Here is a 24,850-nt window from a genome sequence, read left to right as displayed (position 1 = left end):
TAGGTTTGAAATAGGACGGAAATTAAGATTTGTGATTGTTATAATACTTTATATAATACAATATTATAACGTATACAACTTTTGCATATAAAGAGCAACGTCTGTTAAAACTGTTTATGTAACATAAGCCTCAGAGTCTAATTAGCTTTCTTTGTAATCGGAAAAAGATGTGACAGAGTTAACCCTTTCCCTCATGAGCATATTGTGAAAAATGGCCGTTATCATTGAAAAGCCTCCTGTTACAAGTCCAAACTGCTATGAAACAATGAAAAATGGTTCAATACTAATCAAACTTGGCACAAATGTTTTTCTTCTTAGCTTTTTTTTGCGTTGCTATTATTTATTATTCTGAATGTAACCATATACACATGTACGTGTACATGTAAACTAATGATACATAATGCCTTGTATTAAAAATGAAATTGCAATACCATAATTGCTACTACTAAAATTCCAAAGCATAATTGTTCATTGAAATCGATAGCTATGTCAGGTATAGTTATGTCAGATATAATATGCATTTCAGTATGTGACGACTTAACTTGTATAGAAAATGAAATAACAAGAATAAAATTATTCACGTTTCCCATTGTTATTTCATTCCAGTCCGTAGTTTAGTTTATGCTTCGATAAGTCTACAACATATTTTGTTTCATGCATATTATATTACATTGCACGGTTTTCACGTGTTTTGTACCAGTGTGTAGGTATATATTCGGTGTTTTACTATTGTTTCTCACTCGAGGCAGTATTTGACAGCTTTAAACACGTTCTTTAGAGTTATAGTTATTTCCTCTTCCCGCCCTCCCAGTTTCTAAGAAAGGATGCTATTTAGTGGTTTTCAGAGTATCGTTATAAAAAATTATGTTTTACCTAGAAAATTAATTTCAAATATTAATATAGAACAAGTACAAATGTTGCTGCAATGCAGCAATTGAGAAGCACCGCGCAGAAGAATGCGCTCATTACAGATACCTAACCAAATCATTTCTGTGCACAAGTCATTTTCTATTTAGATTAAGTACTAGTGTACATTATCAAGGGCATCCGAGCAAGAAATGCAGCATGTGAGGATGACCTATTAGGCATCTGCAGTCCAGATATTCTTACAAGTAAAATGGTTTCCTGCGGTGAACATTTTAATGATAAAAAGATATTTCATTTAACTATTTTCAACATTATTTGGGGGGTGGGAATAAATAAACGTTTGTATCCGGAATATAGTTGACAATTGAATAAACGATCAATATAGAAGAAGGTCTTTGGAAACTGGTGACCGTTGAAGACTGGAGAAGGTCGAACATAAAACAATTATTTCTTTTTAAGAAAATGATTAAATAGGCCTGCCATTTTATGAATAATTCCGAGCAAAAATTAAATAAAGTAAACACACAAGTTTACGCAGAAAATATCTCTATTTATTATGGCAGATGCCCCTACGAATATTTTAATTTTGTAAATTTTCAGTGTAAACAATTTATTGTTTGTAAAATTTGAGATAGATATTAAAGAAACATTGATAATTTTCAAACACATCATTCAAGTTTTTCCACCTTAAACGGTAAAATAATTATAGAAAATTAGAAATATCACGTAATAGTTTTTTGTTCTTAATAAGTTGTAATTAGGACTAATTCCCTACAGATAAATCCGTAACGTAACGGCAAACGGTATTTAGCTAGGTTTTATGAAAGGTCGATAAACCAATCATGTACGGTTTACAGATCACATGCTCCTCCATGTACCGAAAACAGGTCACGTGCTCCTCCATGCCTCAAAAGTAAAACGCGTACCAATACACTGCGGTCTCCAGACCGCAGGGAATAAACTTTTCAATGGTTAATTGGATTTTACCAAAATTGTACATGCATATCAATAGATGAATGGGCGGACGAATGACATTGTTTATCTTGAACTTTGGTAGGCTTGCTAGAGATAAGAATATTAAATGCATTTTCTTTGAAACATACAAAACAGTAGTTAAAATGAACAAAGTCTTTCTTTTATTATTATGGTTGTAACAAATATACAAAGAGAATATAAAAATAGCAATAAAAGGAACTAGGAACTAATATAGTAACATTGCATGTATTTTCATATTTCAAATTATGTAAATTGGTTTCTTTTAATACCTGTTAAGATAAAATAGCAATATGTATATTATAGTAAGTCCCAGATAAATTTTGGAAGAAGTACACATACTGGAATGAAAAATTGTGATGAATTACAAAATTACCAAATTCGGGATTTTTTGTTATACGCTTTAACAACATTAAAAATTATGGTTAATTTTACATGGCATGTTGATATAGTGAAACATTTTATACCAATTGAAGACTGTTACTTGAATTTTAGACAGATATGAGGACTCACTAACATCATGTTCATGCGAGTCAAAGATAAAAAAGCTTTATGAAGAGTGCAATTTATGGTTGCATTTCATTTCCTGCAAAATTCTCCAGTTCGTTATTTAATACAATAGCGCGAAACAAATGACCGTAACATTTCACAATGTGAAGGTCATATCTATTTATAGCTTTCATGTAGAGCAATAAATACATACATAACCCACTGTGTACTACAAAATAATTAGTAATTTTCTGTAGAAGATACAAATGTAAGAAATAAATTACAAAGTTTAAAGTTTAGTTTTTACTTTGTCTTTGATACTGTTTTTATATAATATATGAAAATTGTTCCCATTCTCATCCATTCATATAACATACTGCGAGTCACCGGATGGGAAACCAATATATGACTTTACATAATAGAAATCGAAAGGAATTCTTGCATCCGAATTTATTTTTAGCTGTAAATCGAAGGGATTAATTGATAAAAATCGTGGACAAAAAAATAGTCAACACAAATAGCGCCATAAAATCAGCAGTATAATTAGTTGATGCTTCATTTTTATTATGACGAAATTCAATGAGGGAATAAAGGTTTTTGGTCCAAAGATAGCATCGGCTCAAAAATACAATTACTTTTCGTTTCAGCCAGGATGTTTATTTCGTTCTTCATTTCTTTCTTGAAGTTGTTTTTGAGCTCTTCAAATTTGTCTTCAAACAGTTTTGAAACGAAAATAATTGTATGTATCAAATTATCATTCACTCCATCTCAATGTGCATTTATATAAATTTTTCAAAAATGACATTGGTGATAATACATCTATATGAATTCAATATAAAAGTAATAGCTTAACAAAGTCAGGTTATAACTGAGAACATTGCAGTTAAACAGTATATATTATAATTTGACAAAAGTTCTTTAATCGCATCTAGGAATTATTTCTGTATTTTATATTAATACTGTACATTATTAATTTACGATATCAAAGAACAATTACATGAATTTACATCCGATGTATATGATTTGTATTCATAATATTATATACAGTTATATTTAAGGCAAACATGAATACAATTTGTTGGTGAGAATGTGAGTGATAAAGTAAGTCTTAATTTTTATTTGACAAATATCTTGCTCCATTTGTAAGATACGTATACAAAAAATCAGTAAAACCCACCTTCTTTCTTCTGTAATTCTTTCAATTGCGTCACAATCTCTCCCGTTATATTATTTCTGAAGTCCTCAAACTTATTTTGATTCTCAGCAGCTGTTTTCTCAAAGTCTTCAAGAGTATTTAAGACAGTTTCTGCCGTTTTCTTTATTTCGTTCTGCATTGTTTCTACTTTAATATCTGTGCGTATCATTTTCTCAAGGAGTTTTTCTTCGTACGAAAACTTTGAACAAACGGGTTCAGTTGACATGGAGACACGTGGACCAAAGAGAAAAAATATTACAGAAAACGCAAAAAAAACAGTAAAAAACATTTTAACTTTCTTTACATGCAATTTTATATGTAAACTTATATATATGTATTATATCATTTTGTAACTAAAAGCCACTTAAAGCCATCAAACTCTGACACAAAAAGAAAAAGGGACGATCAAAAATGTGCAATCCAAAGCTGATCAAATATCATGACAGTAATCATCTTGTAACATGCTCAATGTTACTTTATAAATTACAGCAGATATATACGGAATATTATGTTGTAGTAGCTTTCTGTGGCTTTGTATTTTGCGGCTTTGTTACGAGCAGAGGTGGAAAATTGATATCTCGCGAGACCGAAGGTCGAGCGAAATATCAATTTTCCAACGTTGCGAGTAGAAAAATACATAGTCTCAGAAAGCTACTACAACATAATTTTCCTTTTTATTATATACTCGTACCTTTTTGTTTTATTCAGTAAATGAAATGTAGTTATCAAGAAATAAATTCATGACTGACGGATGAATACGAATTCTTGCAAACCAGCCACGCCTTTAATAATTTTTGTTCCCGTTTCCAAATGCAACGTTATACAAAGCCAAGATCGGAAGCAACGTCAAAAATAGTCCGTCACTTCCATATATGGTACCGTATTTGTCACTAACATAATACAGAAATTTCTATCCGTGGAAGCGTATTTGCGCTTCAATAACTGTGTGTATTTTAGGGAGAAAATTTATAGGTATACAATAAGTTTTATTATTCTGTTTACGTTTTAATAGATATCAATCACATTCATATAGCAGAAAATACGTTTATTTCAATGACAACAAAGCAATGAAAACATATCAATGAAAACCCAGTAATGGCTACTTTGATGACAAATCATCTATGTAACATAGCAAAAATTAGATAGAGACGACAACATAGCATCGGCAACATATCGACCACAACACGTAATGACACTGTACAAATATCGAAGAAAACAAAACAATCACGACATAGAGATTACAACATGGCCATGACCACATATCAGTTTAAACAAGGCATCGACATGAAATTGTTTACAACTTAGCAGTAAACGAAAGAAATGTCAAAATAATGGTGACTACATAACAACAATTTTAACATAACAATGACATCATAGCATTGATGCCAATTTGCACTTCGGCTATATTGATGTCAATATAACTTTATAAATATAACGAAATAACAATAGCAGTATCAGAATAGAATAAAAAAGACATATATTGAAACACAGCAATGGCAACAAAGCTATTAATATTTAAGAGACTAACGATCAGTAGATATATAGAGGCATGTATAAGCATCTTTCTTGAAACAAGTCATACGCATACTTGCATAAGTAGGATACTATTTATATTCCAGTATATAAAACTCTATTATTGTTATTATCCCAACTCGTTTCAGGGATCATTGCCACCAAATCCAAAAAACATATTTTCCAACATACATATAACGCCATGTTCAAAAGTACTCAATACATTTTGCAATATCTAATGTAATGAGAAAAAATAGAAGAATACATGCTAGTATATTAATAAAAATAAATACCGCAAACCAACAATTTTTCTTTAAAAGTATGTGTAAGGCCATGTTTTAACATGGAAAAACTCCCCCCTTTGAGACCTCAAATTGTGAAAAATGCCCTATTTAGACCCTAAACACTTGTTTTTGTTAGCGAAATGGTGTTAAAAAGGTGATCACTTTTTCGGCGCCATCCCTTTGTCAAATAGAAAAATAGAAACATCAAGGGGGGATGTGCCTCCTTCCTCTAGGGTGTTTGAAGGGGGTCGTCAGACACCTCATCTCCAAAAAATAATTTGACGTGTGAGAGGCTAAAATGGCCTCAGGTCGACCTTAAGGTAACGTGTAACAAACGCTGAAAGCCTTTGACTCTATCTCAATCCATTGAGAAATTGCAGCACTTTGAAATCAGTTTTGATGGCAAAATCAACGCAAAATAGTGATTTTTGGCAATTTTGAGATGCCCCTTCGTTGCCATGGTAACATGAAATTAAAGATTGAATATGCCGTTACAAATGCTATGGTCCAGTCAACATTTATGCCAAGTTTGAACAGTATTGAAGTCTTTTTCATAGTTTCATAGCAATTTAACTTGTAACAAGAGGCTTTTCAATGAAAACAGCAATTTTTCACTATCATAGATGAATGGGCGGACGATCATGAACTTTGGTAGGCTTGCTAGAGATAAGAATATTAAATGTATTTTCATTGGAACATACAAAACAGTCGTTAAAATGAACAAAGTCTGTTTTTTATTATTATGATTGTAGCAAATGTACAACCAGAATATAAAAATAGCAATAAAAGGGACTAATATTGTAAAAATTTAGTAAAATGGTTTCTTTTAATACCTGGGAGTTAAGATACAATAGAAATATTCAAAGTCCCAGATAAAAACTGGAAGAAGTACACACATACTAAAATGAAAAATTGCGATGAATTTCAAAAAGACCGAATTCACGATTTTTTGTTATAAATACGCGTTGACAAAATCATGAATAAATTTGCATGGCATGTTGTTAAAGTGAACATTATTTATCAATTGAAGACTGATACTTGAATTTCAGACAGATATGAGGAAATTCACTAACATCATGTTCATGCGAGTCAAAGATATAAAAGCTTTATGAAAAGTGCAATTTATGTTTGAATATGTTTGCATTTCATTTCCTGCAAAAATCTCAATTTCGTTATTTATTACCATAGCGCGATGTGAAGATCATATCTATTTATAGCTTTCATGCACAGCAATAAATACATACATAACCCACTGTGTACTACTAAATAATTAATTTTCTGTAGAAGATACAAATGTAAGAAATAAATTACCAAATTTAAAGTTTATTTTTTTTTATTTTGTCTTTTATACTGCTTTTATATATGAAATTTGTTCCCGTTCTCATCCATTAAAATTATTTTAAATGCTAACCATAAACATATTTACGTTTTTATGTAATCTAATGTAACATAGTGCCTTTACTGAAATGAAATTGCAATAACATTGTTGCTAATACTAGACAATATTGCTAAAACTCCAAAGAATTAAGTTTATATTTGGTTATGTCAGGTTTTATTATATCAGACATAGACACACATACAAATATTGACAGATTACCTTGTATCGAAAATGAAAGTACAAGACGATTGATATATTTGTATGACACGAATTAGCGAGATAACAATGCCAATTACTATGCAAACAATAATCAAGATTTGTTTACCTTTAGTTTTCGCTACATATTACTGTAACACAAATGGAAAATTCTTACTCGTTTAACAACAAGATTTATTGATAAAAAAGTAAGGGAAATAAAGTAGTAATAGTAAGAAGAAAAACAAATTACAGTGAACATGATAAATTTAAATGGTACTAAACAAGTTTGAAAATTGGAAAATGTTTCTATTAGTGTTAAAGTGATATTATGCTCATGTCTTTTTCATTGTCAAGTTGTGATATTTTGAATAAATACTTCAGAAGGTTGTCTCTATGATAGTGATTGACCAATAAAATGATTTAAACACAAATCTGCCTAAAATATACAAAAGACTGCCTTACTCTTTATCAATAGAACGTTACAGGTAAAGTCAGATGGATATCAAATGGTACTAAAGTTTGAAAATAGGAAAATGTTTATGTAAGTGTTAAAGTGACATTATGCTCTTTTTATTTTTATTGTCAAGTTGAACTGACTATATACTTCAGAAGATTGACTGTTAAGATAGTGCTTGATGACCAATAGTTAATATTGTTAATGTTTAAGATACAAATCTGCCAAAAAATGTAAAAAGACTGCCTTACTCTTTAACAAAAGAACGTTACGGGTAAAGTAAGATGGATAGTTATAATTTTTATGCCACGGAACTTACTTGTCTTTCACTCGAACTAAATTCAAAGAATTATATCAAATTATAAACTTATTTTGACTTTTTATCGACTCTCGAATGCTTTGTTGATAAGTATTGCTAAATTTTCCAATTTGTTCTGAATGAGGGTTTATCAAATCTGAAGTATTATACATGTTGGAGTTTAATACGTACTATTTGTTGTAGATCGTTTCCTAATAGAATTATACAATTTGCGTTCAAAGAATAGATGAAATTCGTCCTCAAGTCTTTTACATGTGATACAACATGGTAAATATTTGAAAATTTAAAATCCTGTTCGAATCAAGGCAATTCGAGCAACAAAATTGAGACTCCTTGGCTTATTGCTGTGGTATTCTTTGTCCAAAGTGCATGTGAATGCTTATTATTCCATTTACATGAATGTATAAGACTTATATGACCGGCACCTTTGTGCCGAGAATGGTGCAAATATGTTTTGCACAGATTTCTATTAAAAGTTGATAGAACAGTCTATGGTTTTATCACTTGGACTTGATAAATGATGATGATGAAAATGACGACGACGACGATGATGAGTATGATTACAATTTAGAACCTGATGACGATAATGGTGATGAGGATTAAACATTCCGCTTTTGTCTTGTATTCTATTGTTACATTAGACACTCTAAATACTATGTACTTTCCACAAATAAAACAAAAAAATCAAACAGAAATTACATGTATAATATATTAAGTTACTTTAGTCTTTAAGAAAGATTAAATTATTTATGGATATCTAGTTTCGTGATGTGTAAATGGAAATTATCAACATGTGTCAATTGATGAGATACTGTATGGTAATCTGTGTGCAGACTTGTGAACATGATATGTCAATAAATCTGTTTCAATACATGATAAACAACATTTCTTCTTGTATATTCTATCTTTTTATCCTTTCTACAATCAGCATGCATGCTTAGTTTTAAACATAATTATTTATTTTAATACTTTACATATATTACATTTTATATGTATATAATAGTTACTTAAAATGTAAAGGGGTTATCTCCCTAGATAACAAAATACAAACATATATTGCAGGATAGCTATTTTAATTAGATTATAAAGTAAGTATATTGCAAGATTTCATTTAAACATAAACAATGAAAAAAGAAAAGAAAACAAAATAGAAATGCAACTTAATAAGACAATTTTCAGATAAATACTAAGCAAAGGAAAAACAGACAAAAAATAAGACAGTATTTTTATATTTAAACTGACACTTAAAGCAAATTTAGCAGTAGTCTAGAAAATAACTATTTCAAGCTAACCAGAAAAATATTATATGTATATTATATACATGTATTTGTTTGATAACCTTTTGACGGATCTGCATATACAAAGATTCGAAGATCAATGGAACATCTTGGAGTCAAAGTTTGAAAAAGTGCAATAATGCTCGCAAATAAAGAAAAGGTGATGGTTGTCTTCAATTAGGCCACAACTACATTATGGAGATGATACTATGTTTTTTAATTAAGAGAGCTGCATTTCGTTCTAAGTCTTGTATGAAGAATTTGTGACCGTCTATCTCCATAATAGAAGTGTCGGGTAGTTTTAATTTTGTCTACGTTCAAAGAGCTTTTGAAAGAATTTAATGACTGTAGCTAACGGGTTTTAATCGGTAGAAATTTCATTCACGAAGTGCCGTTGGTAGAAAGGAGTTATAGTATAGAAAAGTTCTTGTACGAATTTTATCAGTATTCAGAGAATTACGTAAGTTATATGTAGTGTTCAGACCAACAAGATCTGGTACAATAGATGATAGGCAGGGTTGGGTGAGACAATTTTTCATTTTATAAAGTTAAATAAGCTTATGCTTCCTTCTAATATCAGAAAGTGATTCCCAATTTACATCATTGTATAAGACAGCTAACGATACCAGCTTTGTTGCACCCGTCACAATTCGTGCTGCTTTATTTTGAATTTTGTCTAATTCTTGTTTGTCGTAGGATGTACAATTCTCCCAACATTACATCAGCATATTCAATAATAGGACGAATGAAGGCTGTATATGTGATTTCTAAAGCCTGCGGTCTAGTTTGAATTTAAGTTTACGCACCATGTTTATTCTATTTCTATTCCTATGTCTTTTCTTTTATATAATTGATATGGGAATGCCAAGAGACATCGTCAGAAAAAAAACACCCCTAGATGTTTGTAGTCAGAAACTTGAGGGCTTTGTTGGCAATACATGGAGAAAGGTGTGTGATGTACTTTATTAATTCTTCTTGAGATGATCATTAAAATGAACTAGCCATGTATCTCCCCAAAAACAAATCTTTTGTATGTCAGTCTGTATGGTATCATGTGTGTCAGTAGGTGTTGCGACTATCAGATGGAGACTAGTGTCATATGCAAAAAGATTGATGTTGAAACCAATATCTTGAACAATATCGTTGATATATACAAGAAATAGAAGAGAATTGATCCTTAGGGACTCTAGATGCAAATGTAACACAGAATTCCAGAGACATGAAGCTTCACTAAAAAACCTTGGTGCCAAACTTCATCAAATGCTTTTACTTATATCAAACAATACGACCCTCACCTCCAGGTCATCGTCTAAAGCCTTGCAAAAATTATTGATAAGATACTCGAGTTGGTTTACAGTTGATCAAATAATAATAAATAATCTTTGCATACAAATGTAATCAATTTCTCACGTTCTAATGTTACCTAGAATATCGTGCTAAAGGCACACGTCAATTTGTCATGTCGAATGTCGTCTTAATGTTTAATTTCGAACTCAGTATTTACTGGGCTTTTCAATTGGAAACTACTCTATTTGAAAGACCCCTGTAAAGAAAGACTTAGATTTCTATTGTATGTTTTTATTTACGAACGCAAATTTTTGGTTCATTAAGTTTAACATTCGGCATTCCATGTCCAAATTACAGTTAAAATAATATATTTTTACACATGAATTTTGAATTGAATAAACTATTATAAAGTAGAAGTAGAAAAGAGCTATATAAAATGAAACGATAAAGAAAGTAATGACAAAATATAATTGCTGTTTATAATGTAACAGATTTGTAAAAATTTCTATTCGGTAGATATACGACAATCAGTTCAAAATAAAAGTTTAAGAAAAGACATGTTCTAAACATTTAACGTGATGATAAGCAAATAGTTCTGTTAACATGTTTTACAGATTTTCAGTCACAATAACTCAATCGTATTATACATATGATAACGCCGATAAAAAGGTTTATTTTAATTTCAAAATTGAGACTTTAAAAAACAACACTCGTCAAACCTCGTCACCTTTGGTTTTTATAGATAATTTTGCAGCATCTAATTATATATATTATGCGGAGTGAAAACTAAGCACTTGCTGGGTATAATTGCCTGTTTTGTGCTGGAAATGAACATTTTATAGACTTGAATACTTTATCACAAATAGGAAGTCTTAATATGCATAAATATTTTCTTATCAACTTCTTTAAAAATCTTAATATGCATAAATATTTTCTTATCAACTTCTTTAAAAATGTTTCGATTTCTATTTACTTATAAGAACTCCACTGAACGAGTTCATGATATAGACATTTTCTACATGTAATACGTGACGATTGGTATGTCCACTTGTACATGCCACCCAGACCTGTCTCTCGGTTTCAAGTTTAACAATGGCTGATACCGATCCACAACTATATGAATGACTATTGTAATTTATCGATTTTGCAACAAATGTACCGTCCAAGACAAGTCCAATAGTTGAATATTTTCCATTATAAGCACATACATGGACAGTAAACAGATACACGCCTTCAATAGAAGCTGTGAAGACTCCCGTGGAATTGTTATATCCGGATCCCTCGTTTGTTATCACGCTTTCAAATACAAGGATCTCGTGCGTACGGTCAAGAATCAAATCTTTGACATTGTGAGCATGGAATGCGACAGTCGGCTGTAGTAACTTTTCTGGAAAAAAAGATATAAAAATCACAAAATGTTAAATTACCAAAACAATTATAGAAATTACATATCTTTTTATCAACAATTCAGAATAGTTAATAGATATAGCGAATAACGTTGCTGAATAGGCACTGGTTTTACCTAAAAATTTATTTTCAAATATTAATATAGAATAAATGCAAAGAAATATGAATGCCCAAAAATCAGCAGTGTAATTAGTTGTTGCTTCTTTTTTTATTATGAACGTATTCAATAAGGGGATCAAAGTTTTTGGTCCAAAGATTGCATCGGCATAAGTATGCATTTACACTGTCACATTGCGCACGTACATATGCAGATACAGACTATCTACAGATTTTACTACAGATTTTACTCAAAAATACAATTACTTTTAGTTTCAGCCAGGATGTTTATTTCGTTCTTCATTTCTGTCTTGAAGTTGTTTTTCAGCTCTTCAAATTTGATTTCAAAATTTTCTGAAACAAAAATAATTGTATGTATCAAAATATCATACACACAAACTCAATGCGCATTTATATAAAAGTTTTCAAAAATGACAGGTTATAACTGAGAACATTGCAGTTAGAGAGTATATATAAATATTGACATCACATCTACGATTTATTTCTGTATTCTATATCAATACCGTACAATTTATACTCACAAAATCAAATAACAATTACATGAATTTACATCCGATGTACAGAATTTGTATTAATAATATTATATACAGTAATATTTAGGGCAAACATGAATGCAAATTCTTGGTTAGAAAGTGAGTGATAAAGTCGGTCTTATTCATATTTGACACATATGTTGCTTCATTTGTAAGATACGTATAAAAATCAGTAAAACTCACCTTCTTTCTTCTGTAATTCCTCAAATTTCGTCACAATCTCTCCCGTTATATTATTTCTTAAGTCCTCAAACTTATTTTGATTCTCAGTAGCTGTTTTCTCAATGTTTACAAGAGTATGTAAGACAGTTTCTTCCGTTTTCTTTATTTCGTTCTGCATTGTTTCTACTTTAATCTCTGTGCGTATCATTTTCTCAAGGAGTTTTTCTTCGTACGAAAACTTTGAACAAACGGGTTCAGTTGCCATGGAGACACGTGGTTCAAAGAGAAAAAGTATTGCAGAAAACGCAAAGAAAACAGAAGAAAACATTTTTACTTTCTTTACATGCAATAATTAGTAGACTTATGAAAAAGATTTCATTTTGTTTCTTAAAGCCACTTTAAGCCAAAATCCCTGACACAAAAAGGAAAAGGGACGTTCAAAAATGTGCAAATCAAACTAACAACATTTGAAACATGATTAATGTTACTTTATAAATTTCAGCGAACATGTTTTTCTTTCTTCTTTTTACGTATAAATAGAGATCAATCACATTCATAAAGCAGAAAATACCTTCATTTCAAAGACAACAAAACAATGACAACATATATATAACAACGCCGTTATGGCAACTTTGACGACAAATCGTCTATGTAACATAGCATCAATGACTTAGAGACGTCAACATAACAACAGTAACATACCGATCACAGTAAGGTATTTACAATGTACAAAATATCGATGAAAACATAGCAATCGTGACAATGAGATGACAAAATAATCATGGCCACATATCAGTTTAAACAAGGCATCGACATGAAAATGATTTCAACTTAGCAGTTTACGACAGCAATGTCAAATAGCGGTGACTACATAACAACAATTTTAACATAGCAATGGCATCATAGCATTGATAACGTAGCGATCCCAATATTTGCACTAAGATAATAGTGATGTCCATTTAACTGTTTTGATATAACGATGGAATCATAGCGGTAAAAATATAGTAATAACAATTGCAGTATCAGTATAGAAAAAAGACTTGTATTTAATCAAAGCAATGGCAGTCAAGCGACTATTAATATTTTAGAGACTTCCGATCAGCAAATATAAGAGGTAAAGGCATCATACTTTAAAGAAGTCAAACACATGCTTGTATAAGTAGATTGCCTTACAAAGGTAGTGCTATTTTTATATTCTACTCTATTACATAAAAATATATTATTGTTATTATCCCTACTTGTTTCAGGAATCAGTGCCACCAAATCCAAAATAAATATTTTCAAACATACATATAACGCCATGTTCAAAGTTACCCATACATTTTGAAGTTTTTACAATATCTAAAATGATAAGAATAGAAAATATTCGTCAATACATGCTAAATTGAAAGTGAATGGAGCGTTAAAACTTTTGAACTATCCCTTTATTAACATTATTGTATTGAGTTAACGAGTTTTCGTGGAGGGATTGTTATTGCTTTAATTAATTACTGAAACCAGATATATCACGTGTTTGTTTTTTTTATACTTAAGATACTTAGGAAACAGCAAAATAACATGCTTAATTGTAATTGCCTTATATTGACAGTTCAAGTATATGGTATTATAATTGGCAGTGTTTTCATCATTCTGTGTAAGTACTGAACGGAACCATGAAATTACAGTTCATGGTAAGATAAATTAGGACGAAAATTAAGATTTGTGGTTAGTATTATAATCATATGATACAATATTATATCGTAAACAACTTAGGGAGAGTCTAATTGGCATGTTTGTAATCAGAAAAAACGTATGACGGAGTTCAAAATATGTAAGCATTGGAAGTCGCATTTCTTTCTTAGCTTATTTTTGCGTCGTTACTGTTCGTTATACTTATTTTCAATGCTAACTTTATACATCTGTATTATGTAACCTAATGTTACGTAGTGCCTTCTATCGAAAATTGCAATGTCATTATTGCTACTTTTTAAATTCCACAGAATTAGAGTTCATTGAAATTGAAATGTCAGGTATAGTTATGTCAGATATAGACACATATACATGTGCAAGTATGCATTTTACCATGTGATCGACAACGAAAGCACAAGTCGATTGTTACTAACCAAGGCATGTCTCTATGTCAAATATCAAGTGTGACACATACAAGGGAAATAACAATTGACATACAATGACAATTAGTATGCAAAGAATAATCAAGATTTGTTTACTTTTAGTTTTGTCGGGTATTTTAAGTTTTTGTTGAAGATAAAATAATAGCATAAATTGAAATTTTTGACAAGTTTAATAACAAGATTTAACAATAAAAAGCGTGAGGTAAATAATATATTGATAACAATAATAATAAGAAAGAAAGACAAAAGAATACCACAGTGAACATGATACATTTAAATGGTAGTAAACAAGTTTGAAAATAAAATACAATTGATTATGTTACTGTTAAAGTGATATCGTGTCACTTGTGACAACAACAGTACTGTCTTTAGTAAACTCCGGTTCGTTGTGGATGTTTACAACATCACAAGTTGGATATGTATTGAAATGAAATTTGTCAACAATGTGTTAATATTTGTTAATCTTATTCAATAAAATGCTCATAGCTTTTAAACCTTTCCCTAGTAAGCACTGTATATTTAAATAAAAGATCCCTATAAATAAACACAATCCCTAGATAATCAAAGTCGATAACAACTTCAATATGTTTTCATTATTCACTTGATTACAAAAGTTAAATGAATCTTTTTGTCTCTTGGATGTGTGTGCGTGTGAAACATTATGTATTAGTTTGGTCAGAAAGGTCTGTGTTGCCTAAAAGTAGCACATTTAAATCAATGTCAACATTATTTAAGTTGCGAAGTAACTTTGTCGAGCAGTGTCAAACTGTAGACACACGAAGAAGAAATAATAGCTATTTTCCATTTGGCCACAAAGGCATAATGGCGATGCAGATATGTTTTTCAAACACAAATGGTAATTTAAAGAACAACACTTTGTTCGACGTCTTGTATGAAGAATTTGAAGTTTTCTTTCACCAGAAAAATAATAATTAGGTGTGTGTTGTTTGTTTTTCTTATAGTTGTGTTTTGTGTTAGAGTGGGAAGGTTGTGGACATCGTGTGGAAGATTATACCATTTCCTTATTGCAGTCAGAAAATATCAGTTGAAATTATTGTTGTTCTGGCATATGTACCCGGAATGTTGTCAATATTTCTTAGGTTATACCTGTCATTAGTTGTTGTTGGGAGAATTGAGAAAAGACAATCTAGAGCTAGTCCGTTTTGAATTTTATAAGTAAGATCATTCTATTGCCTTTCTTCGAGAAATTTCCAGTTAATTTCATTTGAAAGATTCGAGTGAAACAAGTATTGTACATTCGAAAGCAATACGAGCACATTCGTTTTGGATTTTAATTAGTTCGTCTAATTCACTTTTTAGAGCATTTCCCCGTATAACATCAGCATATTCAAGCGATGGGCGTATGAAAGACATGTAAATTGTCTCTAGTGTTTTTCTATTGAGGCAGAATTTAACTTTTCTCATAATATTTATCCTATCCCCTGCTTTATTTGTTAAAATGTGAGTGCGAGTGCAGTTATTTGAAATAAAAAAAGTTAATAAACAAGTAAATAATTCACCAAAATTACTGATTAAGGTTACAGTATACCCCTGTAATTATTTACTATTTTAGTAATTATTTCTACAATCTCCCAATGCAAAAGGACAATAAGATTGTCATCCATATTGATTAGTAGAAGACATTCAGTAACTACAGATTTATTTAAACCGCAGCCTTCAAACTTCATTTGAGCCGCGTCGTGACAAAACCAACATAATGGGTTTGCGACCAGCATGGATCCAGACCAGCCTGCGCATCCGCGCAGTCTGATCAGGATTCATGCTGTTCGTTATCAGTTTCTCTACTTGAAATAGACTTGGTAAGCGAACAGCATGGATCCTGATCAGACTGCGAGGATGCGCAGGCTGGTCTGGATCCATGCTGGTCGCAAACGCACTATTTTGGTTTTGTCATGACGCGGCTCAATTATGATGATGACCCTCATAGTGTAGAAGGCCCTATTAATTTGGCGTCGATGCATGAAAGTCAAGGTCACAGTGACCTAGGATGTGAAAACTGTTTATGCCCACTCATCAACCTTCTTACTCATCATATATAATTATAATCTATAAGTTACCACATGGTGTAAATATAAATCAAATTTTGGTCGAAGCGCACATTGTTTTTGTCCCAGAGAAACGAAATTGTATCAACAGTTTCTGAATGAAACAGGATGTGATCAGCATCTTTAAAAAGTAAGAAGGGAAGTACATGTATTTGTAAAAAAAGAGAACGTGCTGTATTGAACACTAAATGTGTATAAGATATAGTAAACTTCTCATCAGGAAGCATTAAAATTTAAAATAGTTCTTGTTTTTATACAGAAGATAAGAACGACGCACAATTATCATCTTTTAATACAGCATGTATTATTTGTTTCATTCTTTAAAGATAACTCAAAGAGTCCAAACAAAATATTTATTGTAAAACATATACACAAGTACATGCACTAACATATGAAATACTCGTAACAACATTTTAAACATAATTATCAAATATCATCATAAATAATTTACCGGTATTTAAATAACAGGTGTTATTTCTTAAGAAATAATAACAATAAATGGAATTATTCATTTTATTTAAGATGGTCCGAATCAGCTGGGCGGGAGGCAAACAAGTTGGAAGCGTTATTTTTCAAATTCAAAACGTTTCAATAGATCACCCGTCAAGACATCCAAATAAGCTATATATTTACACTTTTCTATAAACTTACTTTGATCACGAAGGTACGTAATGATTCAACGAAACAGGTCTTTTATCTAATTATTTTTTCTCCTTTTTTTGTTAAAATCTTGGCTTACTGCCAAGTGGTGTTCTTTACACTGTAATATCTATGAGTCGTATGCCGTCCTTACTTAAAACATTTATGATAACTGACCATACATTGAAAGTAAGCTTCTTGGTTTCGCTATTCTTCTTCTATACAGTACAGCTATTGTAATAGCTAATACAACAATTGTCGGTATGCTAATTGTCAACGCCAACGCTATTGGCCAAAACGAATCAGGCGCTTGAAAGTCGTCTGCAAGCGTGTGCGTTAATCTACTCGAATCTGTAGTGTTGCCATATAATTCTGTTGAATTAGCGGTTGAGTTCATGACAACTAGATGTTCATTGTGCGATGTTTCGTTTGAATTAAAACCTGACAGAGTGCTACCTTCAGTGGATTTTGTTGCAATTGTCGATCCGGACGTCATTCCGAAAGTATTCTCTGCAGTTTTTGAACTTGTGTTTTCATTTCTTGGCTCAGCTGAAGACGTTTGCAAGGAACTATTTATGTATGCGGTTGGTATATTTGTTGTCAAATACTTCTCTGTAGCTTGAGCAATTTTGTCTGTTTCTGTTGTTTCTTTATTTTCCATTTTTGTAGTCTTTGTTGTTGTTGTTGTTACTTTAACGGTCGTTTTTGAAGGCGTCATTGTTGTTGACAATTGTGTTGTTGTGGGTATACTCGTCGTCGTCGTTGTTGTTGTTGTTTTTGGTGTTGTTGTAGAAAAACTAGTCTCTTCACTGATTGGTTTTAAGGTAGCAGTTTTAGTAACGGATTGTTCCAGTTTAGTTGTTGGCTCAGTTGGCACCGGGGTGTCATGTGACAGTGATGTACTTCTCGTTTCATTTAATGACATTCTAGTTTGAGGTTTCACGAAAGGGAAAAGCGAATTTGACCCTTCTTGCAAATCGCTGGTATCGGATGAAGATGTGCTATCTACACGATGGACAGTGTTTGAAATATTTTGATGAACAGCTAGCGTGTGTGAAACGGAGATCCATATGATGAATGTCCATGCCTGGAAAACATAATGAATATGAATAGTCTTGACATAATGTTTAATATACATGTAGTTTATACATGTATGATTTATAACTGTTATTACTATTGACCAAACTTGACCAACATGTTACATTATATTATAAAGCACGATCAACTTTAAGTATGCTGTACAAACAGATTCGATATACATGTACACGTGTGAGTATTTGTCTGTAGAACCGCAATGATCATTGTTATATTTTTAAAGACTGGACTTTAACTTACTTGCCCCTAGGGTTCAAATCGCGACTGGAACTTCCTTCATGTAAATGTGAGGAATATATCCAGCTAGCCTTCGGAAGGCTTATAATAGTTCAACTTGGGGATCAGCATGTGCCTTAAATAATGTACAGATGGAGACCTAAGTTCTTTCTTCACTAATATAAGTAGGAAGTCGCCATATGACGAGCTGAGTTTTTTCCTCCTCTAATGAAGATAGAAAGTCATATGAACATTACAGTGTTGCTTTGATTTTAAAACCAACCAAACAAAACATCCGTAAAATTTGCATAGACTACAAGGATGTATTTCAAGAGATTTGACCGGTCCTGAAATATTGTTCCATAGCAGTAAGTCAAAGAACCTTAAACTTTAATTTTATTTATTGATTTAATTTATTTTGACACTTTTTTGTATTTCTTAACACATGCAACAAGCCTACAATAAATAAGAAATGACCACTATGATCACTTAAATAGTTTAAATTCTTGGAAAGAATTACTATGTACTTGAATCTCGAATCCCATGTTATAAGATTCTCATTAAACGCTGGTAATTATGCTGTGGTTTAAATGTACGTGTTTTTTTTTTTTTTTTTTTTTTTCCTTTTTTTATTTTGTAATCATGCTTTTGTTATACAGTTATATATTGTATAATTATGTGAAATAATTAGGTAAGCATATACCTACAATATTTAAATGTAAACCGTTGTATGACATTTACTTAATCCTAAATATCGCACGATTCACTCAAAATATAAATGATTTCATTTACATTCTCACAATAACATGATTAAACTTACTTTCACGCTTTTATCCATAACTGAGCTCCTAAATTTCATCTTTAAATTCGTTTTTAAAATTCATTTTCAACATTTTAAAGTTAAATTATGACGTAATATTATGGTTAATAATGTGACTAGCCCGAGTTTTAGACCGCATTACTAACATATGATTACCGTGTATCTAGAGGCCAGGCAAGGTTCTGGAAATAAAAGAAGAAGAACATTTTATTAACGTACAGACATATTATATCTCATATGAATAGTCAAAGTTTACATCTGTTAAATAGTTACAAAATTATAGATTAACATTCTTAAAATAAAACTCGTCTACTTTAAGCTGTTTATGTTAGATGGAGATTATGTTGAATTGAGATACTAGTAGGCTCTTTGTTGTCAGAAGTAAAGGATTTCTATTACTGGCCCGTTGATGTTTTAGCCCGTACAGTACACTTTAATCTTTGTGTCTGTCCGCATAACTCAATAGAGAGAGCATCGGGTAAGTAACTAGCTAAACAACTTCCTAACATGAACGAATCCAAAATTCTAGCAGGGATTCGAATCCTACAGTGGTGAGTTGCAAACTGTTGCAAATCAGCGATACGATACGATGTGTCTTAAAATCATTCTATTGACAAAAGATACTGTCAGTGAACCGAAAGCCTCTTGTTATAGGTTTTATACGAACATGTTATAATACCAACTCGGCACAATATCGCCCAGTTCCATCAGAATTGATGTCAATTTAAGTACAGTAGATTAACATATTTTCACTTATCTTATTTATGCTTTCACAAAAGTAGATGAAAATTTCGGAGCTGAATATCACAGAACATAATGTTGGGAACATGAATTAACGTACATATATATGCAAATGGTTGGATCCTTCGGGCGAGGCCTCATTGCTCCGTGATCTCGAATATCGAGTCTCTCTCACCGCTGATTCAGAAATCATGCGGGATAAGTAGTCGGTCGCATGCGGAGAAATATAGGTAACTATACTGGTTAATTATCCGGGAAAGTCTGTGGGAAAGTCATGGTGGATCAACCGCTTGAGATATGACCAAAACTGCTGTTAAAATCGGAAACAAACAAACTTGTCTGTGAGTATTTTACTTTGACATATTTTTAAATCAATGTTGTATCAGTTTATTGAACAATTAACCTACTTACTGCATTCATTAGTTAGTACAAACAATAGTTTATGCAGAAAATTGTTACTTTTTTTTCTTCTGTCTTAATAAAAATAGTACATGTTTTCTATATATGCCTTCTTAAAGCTGAATTGTATTGCAATATTTTCATTTCGATTCGGGCCTCATAACTAAGGTAAACCATTAATTAGTGAGAGTGGAGAAGATAACGAACAATTTTCTGTCATTGGGCTTAACTTCCTTCAGATTCCAGCATCACTGCGCACACTGCATTCCAGGGCGTACGCCTAGATAATGTCTAACGACCGTTTACATAAGGACGCTTGAAATTTATCCTGTAACCCACACACGTTTTAACCGTATGATATGCAGTATGTCGTGTTAAATGCAGTTAATTATAAGTCTAGATGAGTTAATGTCGATGTACGGTTTGATAAGATATAAAATGTATCACATAATGAGGCATGCAATGTGCCTTTTTACACGTTTTTTTTTTTTTTGCATTCAAAACTTAAACGACCAGAGTCATTTTGTATTTCTTCATTTATATTTCGATCTATCTGTATCATTTTTGTATTTTGTGTTTACTGTTTGGGCACGCAAAAAATAAACTGTTTTAGAAACCATTTCATTACAAAACCCAATCCGCAAAGCAATTAAAACTCCCTTCCCCGCAAAAAAATATTGTATACCGACCAAGGGAGCCACCACTACAATAGAGGGTTAATGGCCGACATTTACATAGTCCAAGGGCTTCTGCAAACGTTAACCTGCTAAAAGGAAAATGGTTAGCCTTTGTCACAAGTATATTGCCACACCAGTCTCACCATCTATATAACAGATTACTCACATGGTGAAACTGGTCTGGCAATATTAGAGAGAGAGGACTGACTGTTACATTATAGCTGATCATTTTTATTTATTTATTTATTTATTTATTTATTTATTTATTTATTTATTTATTCTCTCTAATTTGATTAAACTGATGTCGTTTTTATATATTATCCCATAAAAATAACAAACTTTGATAAATTAATCCTGGACCGACTTTACTAGCTGTTGGTTTTCAGTTAGTGCAGACTAACGCAGATCACAAAACGTTACGTGGTATAGGCACAGTGAAATGGAATACATGAGGGCACGTGCCAGTACTGTTGTTATAATTCCAGTTTGCTGTTGTCAGCAGGCTACAGAATATTATAAATTTGACACAAATATCTTGATAAGATTTTTATCGCAGAAAAGATCAACACCCAATTTTTATTTTTATAAACAAAGTAATGATAATCATATAAAAATAAAGTAATACAATCTTTATGTACAATACATTACCAAATCGGCCCCATATTTAGTTAAGAATAAGTCTTACCTTAACGTGTTTTATACCAGAATTTTAATAGCATATAAATAATGAAATAATAAAAGGAATGAGAGAATTAATTGAATAATTAAATTATGATTTTGTAATAGAATGAGGCTAAAATAGTAGTAATCAAAACAAACAGAACAGAACATAATCTTCATTAAACAAAACATAGTACACGAACACTGAAACATATTTTATCTGCTTATTATCAACAAGTTTTTTTCAAATTTGAACGATTAAAAAGCAAGACACAGAACAGTACAAACATTTATTATCAACAACTGTTAAATTAATAGTAAGTGACGAGTTTTAGCAATACAATACAACACATGACAGTTAAAAATTATAAGATAAAACAAACAATACTTTGTAAACAGACATTTTTTAAATAAAAAAACAACAACATTTTTAACAATAAAAGTGATAGATTTTTAATCAGAGCATATATTATCAAGAAATTGTATCACATCATAAGTTAAAAAATCTTTGATATTACTACAGCAGCAAATAAATTATATTGAAGATTATTGTAAATCTGTTAAGATGAAGATAAACTTAAGTAAAACGAAAATCATTGTTTTTAGAAATGGCGGTGTTTTGAAACAAACTGAAAATGGTTGTTTATTAATGAACCTATTTTACAAATATTTAGGTGTATTTTTCACACCAAAGTTAGTATGATCTAAAATACAAGAGATGCTTGCACTACAAGGAATTAAAGCTTCTGCTTGTATATTCAATTTTTAAAGACAATTTGGTCACATTGATCCTATTGATATGTTCAAAATTTTTTATTCAATGGTAAAACCTATATTTTGTTATGCGTCAGAAATCTGGGGTTATAATTATGTTGATAAGATTGAATCTGTACAAGTTAAATTCTGTAAACAATATTGTGGAAGATTACCTCTCTGCACTATCTATATGACAAATTGTGTTAAATACTTGACACGAATGGGAGATCATAGGTACCAACAACATTGTTATTTGATGTTAAAACGACTACACGAATCTGGACGGAAAACATAGACTGGCAACATTAAAGATATGCTTTTTCAATTTAGTTTTGGATACGTATGGATCTCACATGATGTTGGTGATTACTTAAATTTCATTAATATGTTTAAGCAACGCTTATTTGATTGTTATTTACAAAACTGGCATAATGTTGTTGATTCTTCTCCAAAAGCATTTTATTACAAGTACTTTAAGACTTTACTTAATGTTGAACGATATTTAAGTTTAGATTTAGCATATAAGTATAGAAGAGCTTTTTCTAATTTTCGCTGTTCATGTCATAATCTTATGATAGAGAAAGGTAGACATATTGGAATAGATAGAGATCTAAGATATTGCTTTCATTGCCTAAAGACAAATACATTTTTGTATTTATGTTATTGGGGATGAATATCATTTTTTTCTTTGAATGTTCACTATATAACAATATCAGAGCTGTCTATTTTAAAGATACATGGTTTCATCACGATTCCCACCATTTATTTTATTCTCTCATGTCATCAACAATAATAAATGAAGTAATATCTATTGCTAAATATATATATATTATGCAATGAATGTAAGAAAGGAAGAAGAACTAAATACTGTATAAGTATTTACAAATTCAATTCATTACATCTAGTTACTATTAAATGTATTTGCAATTTATCACTCTACTGTTTGATTGTATTGTTGTATTTTGGGCCTTAGGCCTATATTACTAGAAATAAACTGAAACTGAAGCTAATTAGCAGAACAGAACAGAACAGAAACTTTATTACTTGGTTTAAGCATAAAAAGCTCATCACCATATTAAATATACAAATACAACATATAATACATAAATGACACATGACATGAATATATATAATTACAAAATAATGGTTAATGTGATGTGAGAATGTTTAATTTGAGATACGAAATTACTTAAAAAGCATATGAATACATGTATATAATACACAAGAATTGGATTATCTTTACCAAACATTATCAATTTAAGCTACAATACATTTTCTTTTATGATATGCCTATCAATAGAATACAAAAAAAGGAAACTCTGACAAATGAAGGGGGATAACTTAGGTAACTTTACATAACCAGTATTTTAACATTTACTTCCCCTTAATAATTCATGATCAATATTAATAGAATTCATTTCTATATGAAAAATGAATACATTTACTGATTTTGTACGTTTTTTTATATATAAGAAAAGAAAAGAAAAACCCACACAAAACAGACCAATACCCAAAACAACTAACACTAGACTTAATTATAAGGATTAGTTTTGTCAAAACATTTTATCATGGTATTTATATTTTGTTATGTGTTGAAAAACAGATATATTTAATTTGAGAAGATACAAATATTAATAAATAAATAAAAAATATATGTATATATGTACAATTTCATATTCACATATAACTTAACAAATCTACATGATGAATATACAATGCGCATTTAACAGTTACAATGATACTTTTTTCATTTTTTTAAACAACAGAAAAAACAGAGAAAGAGAGTAAAGCTTACATGTCAGTATATTATAACAAACTATCCCTCAATTTAAAAGCTTTATCACAGAATATAGCTAAATTTTTCAATTCTTTCTTGCTACCAGTTTGCATTAATGAAATGAATTTAAACATACTTGTGTTGCAATAATAGTATCTTGGAACGTATTGCTTTCTTAACTCAGAATATATCGGACATTTAAGGATAAAGTGAAATTCATCTTCTCTATCATTCATATAACATAAAGTGCACTTTCGTTCATTCCTTGGTACATTATTATGTCTTCCTAACTCGATATTAAGTTTGTGTGACGAGAGTCTTATTTTTTGCTAAAACATTTCTATATTTTACATTTTCAATATATTTTATATATAACGATTGTTCAAATGTGATCTTATATTCCCTTTATACATCTAACAAT

At 30.8% G+C, this 24,850-nt stretch overlaps 2 protein-coding genes across 2 annotated transcripts; both read right to left on the bottom strand.

Moving 5' to 3' along the window:
- Window positions 1–8,876: 8,876 nt before the first annotated feature.
- On the bottom strand, window positions 8,877–12,883 carry LOC132757531 (uncharacterized). Its single transcript, XM_060748840.1, has 3 exons — window positions 12,494–12,883; window positions 12,024–12,110; window positions 8,877–11,640 (listed from the first exon to the last, which is right to left on the bottom strand). Exons 1-3 carry the CDS (start codon window positions 12,798–12,800, stop codon window positions 11,219–11,221), a joined length of 816 nt encoding a protein of 271 aa, XP_060604823.1. The 5' UTR covers window positions 12,801–12,883; the 3' UTR covers window positions 8,877–11,218.
- Window positions 12,884–16,988: 4,105 nt separating this feature from the next.
- On the bottom strand, window positions 16,989–19,559 carry LOC132757530 (uncharacterized). Its single transcript, XM_060748839.1, has 2 exons — window positions 19,420–19,559; window positions 16,989–18,375 (listed from the first exon to the last, which is right to left on the bottom strand). Exons 1-2 carry the CDS (start codon window positions 19,456–19,458, stop codon window positions 17,452–17,454), a joined length of 963 nt encoding a protein of 320 aa, XP_060604822.1. The 5' UTR covers window positions 19,459–19,559; the 3' UTR covers window positions 16,989–17,451.
- Window positions 19,560–24,850: the final 5,291 nt, after the last annotated feature.

Source organism: Ruditapes philippinarum, unplaced genomic scaffold, assembly GCF_026571515.1.
Source record: "Ruditapes philippinarum isolate M1 unplaced genomic scaffold, ASM2657151v2 ctg1934_1_1_1_1, whole genome shotgun sequence".
In the NCBI taxonomy this organism is placed as follows: Eukaryota; Metazoa; Mollusca; class Bivalvia; order Venerida; family Veneridae; genus Ruditapes; species Ruditapes philippinarum.
The sequence above is the reverse complement of the archived record's forward strand: the minus strand, read 5'-3'. Positions and strand labels throughout refer to the sequence as shown.